The sequence below is a fragment of the Misgurnus anguillicaudatus genome, chromosome 14 (genome assembly GCF_027580225.2).
Source record: "Misgurnus anguillicaudatus chromosome 14, ASM2758022v2, whole genome shotgun sequence".
Taxonomy (NCBI): Eukaryota; Metazoa; Chordata; class Actinopteri; order Cypriniformes; family Cobitidae; genus Misgurnus; species Misgurnus anguillicaudatus.
This window is the reverse complement of record NC_073350.2, coordinates 29,838,125-29,852,230: the sequence shown is the minus strand read 5'-3', so window position 1 is coordinate 29,852,230 and position 14,106 is coordinate 29,838,125. Positions and strand designations below refer to the sequence as shown.

The 14,106-nt window shown below is 34.7% G+C and overlaps 1 protein-coding gene and 2 long non-coding RNA genes across 3 annotated transcripts in view; all 3 read right to left on the bottom strand.

Moving 5' to 3' along the window:
* LOC129427914 (uncharacterized) overlaps positions 1 to 1,556 on the bottom strand; it is a 211,901-nt gene extending 210,345 nt beyond the window's left edge. Inside the window, exons 1-3 of the mRNA XM_073876432.1 lie at positions 1,542 to 1,556; positions 1,266 to 1,446; positions 1,098 to 1,169 (exon numbers count right to left, since the gene is read on the bottom strand). Of these exons, the coding sequence (XP_073732533.1) occupies positions 1,098 to 1,169; positions 1,266 to 1,446; positions 1,542 to 1,556 (268 nt within the window). The remainder of the gene's footprint in view (positions 1 to 1,097; positions 1,170 to 1,265; positions 1,447 to 1,541) is intronic.
* A 1,655-nt stretch (positions 1,557 to 3,211) lies between these two features.
* Positions 3,212 to 6,575, bottom strand: LOC141369503 (uncharacterized). Its single transcript, XR_012373270.1, has 3 exons — positions 6,315 to 6,575; positions 3,562 to 3,632; positions 3,212 to 3,419 (listed from the first exon to the last, which is right to left on the bottom strand). It is a non-coding gene; the product is annotated as an uncharacterized lncRNA (long non-coding RNA).
* Positions 6,576 to 11,783: 5,208 nt separating this feature from the next.
* Positions 11,784 to 13,583, bottom strand: LOC141369501 (uncharacterized). The gene is made up of 3 exons (XR_012373267.1): positions 13,460 to 13,583; positions 12,290 to 12,339; positions 11,784 to 12,085 (listed from the first exon to the last, which is right to left on the bottom strand). It is a non-coding gene; the product is annotated as an uncharacterized lncRNA (long non-coding RNA).
* Between the last annotated feature and the right edge of the window lie 523 nt (positions 13,584 to 14,106).

The window sequence follows — 14,106 nt, the reverse complement described above, 5'->3', positions numbered from 1 at the left end:
TCATATAGATGATTTATTATAAGATGTTAAAATTGACACTTTGTAGGTGTGAGCAAAACTGTGCTGTTTTTGGGTGTGTCCTTTAAAATGCAAATGAGCTGATCCCTGCACTAAATGGCAGTGCTGTGGTTGGATAGTGTGGATTAAGGGGGCGGTACTATCCCCTTCTAAAATCACAAGGGGAGCCATATTTCAATGAACTATTTTTTCACAAGCGTGTTATTGGGTTAATCTTTTTTTCACATTTTCTATTTTTTGTGTTACAGCAACCCGATAGTACAAACTTGAATTGTTGAGAATACATTTTTTTCAACAGAATAAACACTATGAAAATTAAATTAAATTAGCCTAATATAAATTCTCAAAATAATGCAACAGTATTAGCAGCAGGAACTCCTGACATTAAAGCCGATTTACTTTTATTTTAAATAGCACATGAAACCAGAAACACAACACGTTATAATGAAAAAAATGACTGTTTTAGGAATTTACTTCTCATGGTTGAAATAGCTTTTTGGACCTACAAGTGCAAAACGGTGACAAAATAACATCGTATTTATGAGCTCTTTCAATGGTTGCGTGCTAAAGATGCGATCATAATTTGGAATGCAAATGTAGTCAGGGCTCGGAGAAAATCGCTTTGTTGGTTTTGTCCCACGTTACTTTTGCCCCGGTTCTCTCCTACATATTTGAACCATTTTTTTTCTGACAGTGAGTGTTGCTAACAATTAGCTGTGCGTTATGCACAGTGAGATTAATCAGCCTGATCTTACAAGAATTTTGAACATCTAATTTGTATTAATTTGTAGAAAAGCATACGATTATCAAAAAAAAATTAATAACGATAATTAAACCCCACCCCTAACCCCAATATTACAGGAACAAAAGCTAATCGTACAAAAATGTATGAATGTGGTCAGATGAATTAATATGAATTAGCTACCTTACGTACAAATTGCCATGAGACTGTTGTACTTACAGTAGCCTGTGAAGATGTCAGTCATGAATTATAAATTGTTTTACTGTGAATAAATCCAGGCTATTGACCAGTTAGCATCAGAGACAAAATCGTTTTATAAACACATTTACAAACTTACATGTTGTTGATCCCTGTGTTGTGTTTGGTGTCTGATGCTGGGTGACTTTGTGATTTTGCACAGGAAGAAAACCTGTCGTGAGAAATACACATTAAAGAAAAAACAACACTGGACTTTAACAAGTAATGTAAAACAGCAAATATGATATAAATGATAAACATTACTCACCTGTTAAGTTGTATTTGTCACTGTTTGGTGACCTTTTAGTTAAATCAGTTTTTGGAGAATAATTACAGCTCGCTGATTTATTCTTAACTGAGTGCAGTTTGCTACCCAGTTGAATGAACAATGAATTTTCAGGGATTGTAAATATACACTGTATTTTTCCAAACCTTCCATTAAACTCTGTCTTTAAAAATTGTTTATGATCATTCTCTATGAACAGATAACAAATATAACCAGTGTTTTCTGATCCTGGTATTTCACAGTAAAATCTAAATTCACCGAGCGGAGAATCATGGATGACTGTTAATGTCGGTCTCTTATCTGTAATCAGAAACAATCATAACACAATAGAATATTAGTGTCAATTATAAAATCATTTTAGTAAACAAACAATACTTATTAAATAAACAACACAGTCAATTAAAGATGATCTGCTCAAACAGTAAGATTTTACTGTAATAAACGTCTTATTGTAAGCTGTTACTGTGGTAAAGAGAGATGTTGTGGATGATGCTTCTTGTGTATTTTCCTGTACGTTTGTTGAGCTGTCAGTTTTGGGCTGAACTGTATTCGACACTGATGCTTGAGATACTGTTAACCTGGACGGATCAGATGTTTGCTGAAAGTGATAAAGTACATTCAACCTTTAGTTCAAACAGTTTTGATGGCATGAAAAATATGATAGGATAAAAGAGAGAAGCAGTTCACAGTAAAATACAGAAAAAGAGAGAAAAAGTGACAGCATATCTGTAATTCAGGGCCACATTAATGCATGGGCATGTTTTGTCTTTTTACAACAAAGAGACTTTTGAGGTTTATTAACATGGAAGCTGCTTCCCATATGGACATGTAGCCCTGTTACGGGTATTTATTCACGCACTTTAAAAATAGTTATTGAAAGCTAATTTTTCATATACTTACTTAGCATTATCATAGTCTGTATATTAATATATATTGGGAGAAAGCTGTTATTGTGAAATCAGATAATGTGCACCCTTATACAGCCAAAATTACATGATTCTCATTTTATATCACATCTGCCACGATTCGACTGTGAGATTGGTAGTCGAATCAGGCTTTTCCTATCCATGCATCTAATCTTCGACTATTCGGGTCACCCCTGACTAGAAGTATGTGCATATGTTATACAATGATATTTCTGTATATTGTAGGCATTTTGGAATTTTGATCACTTATGGTTTCAATATTTTGTTATTGCATTTATTCGTGCAAAATAAAAGGTTGACAACTTGCACTTAGTGATTATTATGATTGTGTGAATGTAGGCTTTATTTCTGGTGGATGAAGGGCCCCACGAGAGGGAAAGTTCAGGGGCCCCTTACAATGTCAATGCGGCTCTGTCTGTATTACTAAGCAAATTATGTTTAATGCGCTTTTTTTAAACATGGTTGAATGGCTATCAATCAGTAGTTCTTATAATGGTGAAAAGTACTTAAAGGTGGAATGTGTTAAGACAAAATTAGAAATGTTTCTTTAAAGAGCAGAATTTCTCTAAAACTCATTGTTGAAGCTGTTACAGATTCTGCTGATATGAGTTAACAAATTCAATTTAATTCACATTGATTTGTACAGGGCTTTTCACAATGCATTTCATTTTAAAGCTACTTCACAAACATTGAACAAAAATGAAAGAACTCAGGAATTTGTTTTACTTACGCTGTGAATGAATCTGTAGAAACAATGTAAAGATTGAGAGGACGAGCAGCATCATGTCTGTGTTCATGTGTGACTATAACCGAACTGATACACAAACCACAACCACTTTAAATTTAACCATAAAGAAACAGGAAGCAATGAATAGAACACAATTTAAGGTGACAAATGCTACACTGTTAAACATTTTTGTAGAAATTGCAGTACAGTATAACTGGCATTAAAGGAACAGTATGTAAGAAATGTATATCAATTAATCATAAAATGGCCCTGATATGTCACTAGACATTAAGAAATCATTTTCATTTCAAATACTTATATCACTGACAACAGTGGTCCTGCCAGGATATTGTCATTTAAAAAGTGGAGTTGCAGCCCTCAACTGATGTTTATGTTGTCATGTTGTGTATTGGCCACCAGTTGTGTGATTGCAGTACCAGTTTTGGCCACAATCCTACATACTGTACCTTTTTACCAAAATATCTGTAATGCAATGCAAAAACATTTAAAACAGTTACAGTGTATTGCTTAAAAATTTCACTTAAAGTCTTTTGAGTCAGAGGCCTACATGCATAAAATTGTTTCAAAAGAAATGTTACTTTGTTCTGTGAGTGTATTCTGTTACCTGCAGGCTGGAAAGTTGAAGCGAGTAAGTCTCTGGTTTGCTTTGTTGGTGTGACTGTGGCTGCTTGACGCCTTTAGGAAAATAACATCAATGCAATGGTTTCATTACAAACAAGAAGTGGTGCTTATTCCAAATTCAAGAATGAGATCATTTGTGGCTACCAGGTTCCACTTAAAAAAACATGTCATGCTAAAAACTGTCTGGTAACTTACATGGTGACCACTGGCTTCCTTAGGGCTCTATCATACACCTGGTGCAATGCCACGCAATGCGTGACACAAGTGTCTTTTGCTAGTTTCGACCCGGCGCAATTATCATTTTCACATTTAGCGACATGTTGTTTAAATAGAAAATGCATATGCACCCATTTTTGCACCCATGGGTGTTCTGGTGTGAAAATGAGGTGTGTTCAGGTGCATTGTTGGCGCGTTGCTATTTTGAGGCAACTAAAATAGACTATGCCATTGCATTGACCAACAAAAACCCGCTCTAAAGTCTATGTTTGCTTATCATGGATCCACAGCAGCACACAACCCTTTTTATAATATGGAAAATTAAAGAACTAAAATGTAAAAGACTATTATTGAGTCTCGTGGACATAAATGAGGACCAATTATGAGACGTTAGAAGGCGTAAAGAGCTGCTTGACCTCTAGCCTTGTAAGTAAATAAATGCTTTGCTTTAAACAAATGCAAATGTTTTTTTTATTCTATCCCACGGATGTATTCTGTACCTGTGGATATGGTGAGATGAGAAACATATTTAAGTAATGCTTTAAAAAAAAACATGGCACTGTCCGAGTGCTAAAACGGCTCTCCGCACATTTGAAAATTCTTTATCTCTTGTTTGTCACAAATAAAGTATTTTTAGAGTACAAACCTTTTCTTGCATATTTGCAAATTATTTTATGAGATTACAATGATTATGTAGGATATCAATACATTTACAGCACATAAAAGCCTGCTATTTTTACTTCCATGACTGAAAGAAAATGACTTTTAAAGGTTTTAATAAAAAAAATATAATTTAAATACAAATAAAACAACACAATTTTTAACATTAATCTTTAATTGGTGGTCTTCTTCCTCTGCTTAGTTTTTCAGTTTACAAATTCCACCATCCAAATAGGGAATTGCATGGCATCAGGCGCAGCTTGCTTTTAAAGGGGATAAGAGCTGAGAATGCACGTTACGCCCAAAACACAACCTGTAAAAATACTTTGCTGCCATAATTTTTTTGTTGAATCAACTCGGATTTACAAGTCATTTCAACTTATTATTATTTATCTTGACTAGAGATGAGTTGTTATAACCACATGTGAGTTGTTATAACTTATAAAATTAAGTTGACTTTTCTCAACTATATTTTATAAGTTGTGACAACTCATCTCTGTTGACATGACTTGTAAATCTGAGTTGATTTAAAAAAAATTAAGGCAGCAAAGTATTTTTCCCAGTGCACACACTGAAAAAAATTATTCCTTGAATTTAATAAATTTTTTTAAGGTAAGTGGTTGCAATCAATTTATTTAAGCTACATTTAAACAAAAGTTTTATATTTTATTTTACTTTACTAATCTTTTTTGGTTAAATGTAGCTTAAATAAATTGATTGCAATCACTTACCTTAAAAAAATTGATTAAATTCAATGAATCATTTTTTTCAGTGCACATTATTATTACGAAAATAGGAACAACCCTTTTAGTCCGTGCGTTTGGCGCATAAACCATTTTTCCCGTCGTTAAATTAAAAGTGGATACGGACACACCCGTTTAAACTGTGCGCCGTACGCTTTAGACAATGAGCTTAGATCGTTAAAATAGGGCCATGTCTTAGTTTATAAGGCCTGTCATGGCCTCTCACCTCAATATTTTGCCGAATTAGTACACCCTTCCTGCCCGAACCCTCAGATCTAGCAATGATAAATTGCTTGTCGTGGCCAAACTCTTTCAGTATTATAGGCCTTAAGCTATGAAAAGTCTGCCTCATAATCTCTGTCGTGCTTTTAAGTCTCAACTTAAAACTCATCTATTCACTTTGCTCAGTAAATAATTATCTTTCTTCCTGCTTCTCTATTTCTATTTGTATGCTACACAAACCCCCCTTGATAGAGACTAAGTGATGTTTCTCATCTGATTGCTTGGCCTCTCATGTTGTTTTTTGCTTTCTTTTGTATGTTCCTTTCTGACTGTCTGTTATTATTTGTCTATTGATTATATTAATTTTGTGATGCGACCTTGGGTTCTTGAAAGGTGCTATAAAAAGCAAACATATTATTTTAATCATTAGGGCATTTGTTAAATTTCTATAATCCTTAGTGTTTATTTTAATAAATTAACATTCATCTTTTTTATACATTAACATTTATATCGCAATTGTTGAAGTGTGGATCAAATATGTTTGAAAGCATGCGATCTGGATGTTTATTGACATTTATCCTGCATATCGCCATTAATTGCGCAATTATGGAAAAATTTAAAATATGGTGTTACCAGGGTATTTTATCACAGCTTAGAACGCATTTCAACCAATCAGAATGAAGGACTAGAACTGCCTGTTTTATCAATTTTATTTCTGCAGTCCTTTATCACAAAACAAATTGTTTTACATCAGCATTATAAAAACACGTTCACCCAAAAATTCTGTCATCTTTAATCTCCCTCATGTCATTTCTGCCCCAAATTACTTTCTTCCATAAAACAAAACAGGTAGAATATCCCGAACACACGTTTGCATGTCAAAAAAAGTACTCACCTCTGACATCACTGCATGGTGATCTGAGGTTCATCTCATTCTCAGGATCTGTTTTGACTGAATAATCACAACTCTCGCTGTTTGCTTATATAAAACGTATATAGTGATGTTCTCCAGTCTGTGTACGTCTCAGAGAAAGACTTCAGTGTGTCAGAGGTCCTTATTCAGTGTAGGTAGAAGTTAGAGAGGAAATCAACTTTGACTGTCAGTGGTTTCACGTGATATAATGAGCTGGGCAGTTCTGTCATCACCACCGATAAAGGGTTTCTGTATTTAACATAAATTAAGCTCATGGCAAAATGCATGTTGTGGTTTCCTGTGGTCCGATCTTCTGCTTCCTAATTCAGATACTTGAGAGTTTCATTTTGTGTCTTTTCTCACACTTGCTTCATTATCACTCTTCTGCCTCTTCTTATGGAGGTTCAGTTATAGTAAGTGATTTATCATTATTAATGTCATTTATATTATTGAACAGATGCTTTATAAAGCAACTTAAAAAGATATTTGTCAAATGAAAAAATTTAGGGAATTTTAAGGAATTTATAGGAAGTGTTAGAAATGTCATCCAATACTTTTTGAAAATTAAATTGAATAAATTACTGCAAAAAATGACTATGACATTAGTGAGAATCTACAGTGTTTCAACATAAGAGAGATCATGCATGTGTTTGTTTACTCATTATGAAGATTTTCATGTACAGCAGTGATGGTCAAACCCTTACAGTGCCGTGAAGCATGTAAACCTCAGAGCATTACACACTGTGGACTAGGTGTAAAGTTAAGGTAACACATTTGGTTTTGAGTGTTAGATGTTAAATAATAGTGGTGCATTGCATTGCAAATGTCCAGATTCACTGCATTGCAGTACAGTATGCATTATAACTAGTTTACGATCACTGTAAAATGCAATAAAATCAACAATGAATGCAATTCACTTTTTTATCTTTTTAGTTTGCTATGTGTTGTTGTGGCACTGGCATAAAGTAGGAAATGTATTTTTGTTTTCCTAAAACTCTGAATCTTCACACTCCTATTAGGACTTTAAGTGTTATCTCATAGACATCATCAATGGCTTCATTCTGGTTTCTGAAAATGTTTCTTTGAGATATATTTGGATTTTTATTATGGTTTTGTTATAAAAGAGCAAGTTGAGTAAAATCATTCAGCTGTAGCATCAGATAGGACACCAGCTGTAATTGTGTTGTGTTTCTTACAGACACATCTGTTCTTTGGAGAAGTGGAGGAAGCCGTCATGATGAACAAACTTCTCATGGGCTCATTTAAAAAGTCAGACACATCCAAATACATGATCTGTTTCACACTGTTCATATTTACAACCAGTAGATGGCATCATAGATTTACATGGATGTTTCTGCAGATTAATCACACTGATTGGACAACATGCAACATGCTCAGTTAACATGTTTTTAGCTGTTTTCAGATGCTAAACGTAAATACATTGCATCCGAATTTAATGCTTTTACCATCCAGTACTACTGTAAAGTGTTTGCATTGTTATTTCTTATAACCGTGGCCTAAAACTGGGATTCATAAAAGTGATACTAACTCTATAAATAACACGTCAAACATTGCCAAACATAGGATTAAAAATTGATATATTTTGGTCTAAAAGATCTTAATCCTGTGTTATGAAGTGTATAAAGCCTTAAATATATTTCTGTTTTTGCTCTGGTTAGGATTGCAGGCAGTAATGACAGCACCTGGATGTGAGTACTGTACTTGGGTTGTAACGGCATACCGTCATGGCGGAATATCAAAATATTTATCTGTGCGATTATCGTATCGTGAACATTTGCTTCCCAAGGTTTTGGACACAAATCAAGGCAGATCTCTGCTGCGCATATATGCAAATTTTTTCCATGTGACTGTCAGACCCCACCCATACATACTGCTAAGAAAATGTCAGAGCCACGGATGTTAAATAATATCACCATGTGACGGACGGATCATGTTTTAAGGATTGTGTTAATATAATTAACTAAATAAACATTTATTAGCAAGAAAGCTAGAATAAATTGGGTTAGTGAAAAACTAAATTTATATAACATACTCATAATGTACAATAAAAAAATACACACACAAATTTACATCTGTAAAAACCCGGCTGTGTCCCACCTGAAAAGTTTTTTGAAAATATGTATTTAATAATACTTCATAAATCATGAGGGCGGGACTTGATACTTTTGTGGGCCGTGTTCGCCCAGAGGGCCGTACTGTATGTTTTGACACCCTTGCTCTAAGTAAACTGCCTGATGATTGGATAAGGAAATGCAGATTTTTATTGGCTGTCTGTTGTGCTACCTCTCATGTAATGCAGCTCAAGCTCAATTTGACTCATGTAATTCTCAAAATAAAAAATTCATATAAAATGCAAAACTATTGTAGCCTTGATTCATGCACTCTAAAAATGGCTGGGTTATTTTTGACCCATAATGGGTAAATATTGGACAAAACATATGCTTGGTTAAAAATTACCCCAAAGGTTAAAAATGACCCGATGTTGGGTTGTTGTTATGCAACCATGGGGTATAATTACCCAATAGTTGGGTTTAAACAACCCATGAGTAGGTAAATTTTAACCTTTTGACCATTATGGGTCAAAAATAACCCTGCTGAAAAAACAGCATTCCAGCAAGACCAGCATATGTTGTGTTTTGGTGCTGGTTTGCTAGTGAACACCAGCTAAACCAGCATCCGCACTAGCATTAGCACCAGCTAAACCAGCACCAAACCAGCATTAGCACCAGCATCCCATGCTGGTCATACCAGCAAGACCAGCATATGTTGTGTTTTGGTGCTGGTATGCTGGTGACCACCAGCTAAACCAGCATAGACCAGCACAATTCCCATGCTGGTTTGATGCTGTTTTTTTCAGCAGGGAATCCAGCCATTTTTTAGTGTAGTAACATCTTTTGAGTGAGGTACCTTTTCCTTTAGCTGTTTGTGTATGTGAACAGCACACAACCTGTAAAAATTTAAGTAGTATGTGGATGTGGTTTTATTCTTCTTTTGTCTGCGCACTGTCATGTGTGTATGTGGTTATTTATGAGTGGAAGTTTGCATGGTTTATTTTGAAATGTTTTTAAATGAATCTGCTACCAGTTGCACACTGATCAGTTAGTTGATAGTAACACATATACATGAAAAGCCTAAATGTGTTACTTCCTGTGAAAAATGCACTTTCAAATCAGCCTGCAACTCTCACTTAAATGTCCTGAAGGGAGATTTATGTATATTTATATAAACTAATTCAGTAGTTTGGTTAGCAGTGTAGTATTTAATATTACTAAATTCAATTAAATTGTTGCAATGAAGCCTTAATAAAAGCAAGAGAAAACAGAGAAATCAAACGATAACAAAAGTGGCAGCTTTGGCGTAAACAGAATGAGAACATGGATCCATCATGCCTTGTTATCACTGTGCAGGCTGGTCGTGGTGGTGTAATAGTGTGGGGATGTTTTCTTGGCACACTTTAAGCCCCTTAGTGCCGATTGGGCATCGTTTAAATGCCACGACCTACCTGAGCATTGTTTCTGACCATGTCCATCCCTTTATGACCACCATGTACCCATCCTCTGATGGCTACTTCCAGCAGAATAATGCACCATTTCACAAAGCTCAAATCATTTCAAATTGGTTTCTTGAACATGACAATGAGTTCACTGTAAAATGGCCCCCACAGTCACCAGATCTCAACCCAATAGAGCATCTTTGGGATGTGGTGGAACGGGAGCTTTGAGTCCTGGATGTGCATCCCACAATTCTCCATCAACTGCAAGATGCTATAAATATGGGCCAACATTTCTATAGAATGCTTTCGGCACCTTGTTGAATCAATGGCACGTAGAATTAAGGCAGTTCTAAAGGCGAAAGGGGGTCAAAGCAGTATTAGTATGGTGTTCCTAATAATCCTTTAGGTGAGTGTATATTAAATGCTATATTTTAGCATTTTTATGGGAATTAAAATAAAAAAATATAAGTTTAAAGTTAAAGGAAGTGGTTGTCGCTGGCTAATCAATTCAGTAGCAAAAAATATTAAGAACTATATATTAAATATTATACATATTTAATAAGAATAAAAAATGTTAAGGACTTACTACTGTTTAATTTGTATTATTTTTTACCACTTGATGGTCTGTATGTATCAACACATGGACAAAAATAATTCTGACACTCAACCTGAAACCAAACGGCCTACTTTCTCATTCACACCTTTCTGATAATATCAAAACGATCATTGCACATAGAATGTATGTTTATAGAACGTACTGACATCATTAAATAAAACTGCACATGCTAGTGCTGTATTTATAAATTAAATGGTAACTCTTTCCAGTAGGCAATGCATTAACTAGAATTAAAGATTTTAATCTAATTCATTTTTAGTTTACCAATGTAGTCATGTTCTAGTGATGCTTTGTGTTCTGGGTGTTTGTGGATCTTTTTGTTATTTGTTGTGTATCTATAAATGTGTGTAGGTTTGATAAAACGTAATATATGGTTATAGATTGTGTGGTCATAACTACCGCAGTCTGTTTTTAAATAAGGGTGACTCTTTTACAAACAACATTTTAGAGACTAAAATATTTACAAACAAATGTATTACATTTATAATATTTACAAATCTTTTACAAACAACATTTCAAAGTCTTAAATATAAATATCTTATCTATATTCTCACTTAGCACATTTGTCATACAGCAAATTCCCAGCAGTAACCTGTTTATCCTGATTGTTGAAAATAAATGTGACTGTAGCTCCGCCCCTCCAGTTACCATGGAACCTATTGAAATCATTTATATCCATTTATTATAAGCTGGTTAAACAGATACAAATTACACTTTTGTGTCAGCTTATGTGCATAAATACCAAACATTGACATTTTAACATGCAAATATTATGGAAAATTGCTTTTGACTAATACCTTTACATCAAATGATTTATTTAAGTTTAATAAGCATTACATTCGCAAGTCATACACATATTACCACAATTAACGTTTAATTAAAAATAATAGTCAACTTTATAATTGTTAATATCCTGAAATAGGACAGTATTGATGACGTATGCAGCCTAGAAATGCGACCTCCAGAGACTGCAGCCTTTGGATAAAAAACGGACTATGCGTGTTCGACTTCACGCAGCGCTGCGCAGATCGGTCGGCGTATGACATCCATATCGCGAGAGTGAATCCACAGCTTATGGAGAATTATGGTATCGCGGTACCATAAGTAAACGATTGCATTCCTCAAGACAATATGACTTAACGTTGTGTTATTTTTCAACGTTATGATGATATGTTTAGCTATGTTTGTGTCAGCTTATCATGGCAAACCAATTTGTTGGCACACCTTAAATTTACACCAGAAAGTATACAAGAACCTCAAGTTCAACAAGCTGAAACCAACTAAAATCATATCGTGTGGAGAATCATAACAAAACATGAAAACACAAGGTATGTAACTCTTAATTTTACTCTCCTCAGCTGAATGTATCCACGTGACAAAACGCGTTTAGCTTGTCTCGTGCACATCTCCTTGCGTTTACTTTAAGCTTCATTCATTTGTCGTCGACAAATAAATGTACTTTGTTTAAACATTTAACAATGCAGGTCAATAATGTAAATGAATAATAAACGAAAGAGATAATGAAGTCTTGAGTGAAAGTCAGAAAGCCAAACTGTAGGTATGATCTTCAGCAACAGCTTTTACTGGTTCGTCTGGGATGGTGCAGTAAACGTGATAAACATTCTGCATGATGGAAGAAAGGAAAAGATAAAAACATTTCTGCACCATTTCTGTTTTTCTGAAAATGTACCCATGTCATTAGACAGTCTTTTTAGACTATTCAGGTTATTGGGCAAACATATTTCTTTGCACTTTAAGCTGCGACAACAGAAGATTTTTCACAACAAAACGTATCTGTAAGTGTATTTGTGGCATGTTTATACATACTTCATCCTCTTCAGTAGGTCCCTTCTTCTGTAGTGTATTAAGCAAAACATCTGTAATGCAATGCAAAAACTGTTACAGTATATAGTATTGCTTTAAGAGTTCACGTAAAATTGTTCACGTGAAAGCAGTGGCGGATTTAGCAAATTGGGGCCCAAGGCGAAGCTATGTATGGGCCCCCCATCCGTTCTATAAAAGAGAACGACGTTTTTTTTACTCCAAAATGAAGATGGAAAGCAGAGAACACAAACAAACCAATAGAGAATAAGTCAATGGGGCAAAAGCAGCCACAAACAGTAAAGTAAAAAGAAGTAAACGAGGGAAAAAATTAATCTGATGCTGCATAAAAACTAGCAATGCATCAAAGCCAATGTTGTTACTAATCTTTCACATGCCTGTAATAAAAGGTAAAAAAACAGTCCACAATCACTTTTTATATTGAAAATAAGTAATTGTATGTGTGTTTCTCCAAATCAGTTTTGAGTTTTTGAAAAAATCATTGGCAATTAAAGAGTAAAAATCCTGGATTTTTTTTATTAAACAATTAGCAGTTTTACCAAAAATCATTCCATTTGCTGAAACACAGAGAAAGTTGTGTCCAAATTAAGCACCCCATAGTGGACGAAAACATCCCCAACATAACATAAGGGTAAATTATTTTTTTTCTGTAGTAACCTTATTTACTCAGTGTAGGGCTAGGACTACTACTAGCAGAACTAAGCGGTTGACTCACCAAAGCTCAGTTTTGCATTTATATTTGTCTTGATTCGTCTCTGTTTGTGTACTTTCCCAGTCCTCCTGTCACTCCGTGTTTATCTTTCACGCCGCACACCGTTACGGACTAGTCCATGTCATTGTGAAAGAAGTGGGTGCATGTGTGTGGTGACAGATAAACATGAACTGGACATTTTAACTACTATTTCAACATATTTCTTAAGAATATTAAAACAATTTACAATGCTTTTGAAGTGTTCATGATGGTGTAAAGTTTTATTTATTTATTTATTTATTTATTAGGTTGGTTGGGGCCCCCTTAATATGACCACTGGTAGGGGACCCCAAGCAGCCGCCTAATTATGCCTCTAAGTTAAGACCGCCTCTTTGTGAGAGTTCTGCATGCATCAAATTGTTTCAAAAGAAATGTTAGTGTGTTCTGTGAATGTATTCTGTTACCTGAAGGCTGGGAAGTTGAAGTAATGAGCGAGTAAGTCTCTGGTTTGCTTTGTTGGTGTGGCTGTGGCTGCTTGAGGTCTTTAGGGAAAAATAACATGATAAACATAATATTAACATTACAAAGAAATGATGGGGCTTTTCCCCCAAATTCATCAATATATTAAGATAATTTCTGGGCACCAGGGGCCTCATTTATAAAGCAAAATGGGGATGAAAACATGCGTGTGCCACTTTCCACGCAAAGGTTGTGATCTATTAAAAAACTTGCTGGGAGAATGCACGCACCTGTAAGTAAACTCTGACCCATGCGTACGCTAGGGCTGTCAGTCTTCCTCTATTATCCCATTCGAATTTCATTCATTATTTTTTTTTAATATTCGATTTATAATCGATTATTTAATGCTCAAATTTGACTTATTAATATTTACTATACCTATCTACACACGTTGTAAAAACGGGCTTATGCATTGCCAATGCCACTATGAGCTCGTATAGTTGACTTGTTTTAAATTATGTCCACTAGAAGACATTGCAGTATTACTAATAAACATGTCATTATTTAATAACAGGTGATAGCTTTCTTGCTAATTAATGATTAAGCTTAGACACAAAATTAACAAAGTTGTCAACTTTAATGAAAAATTTCA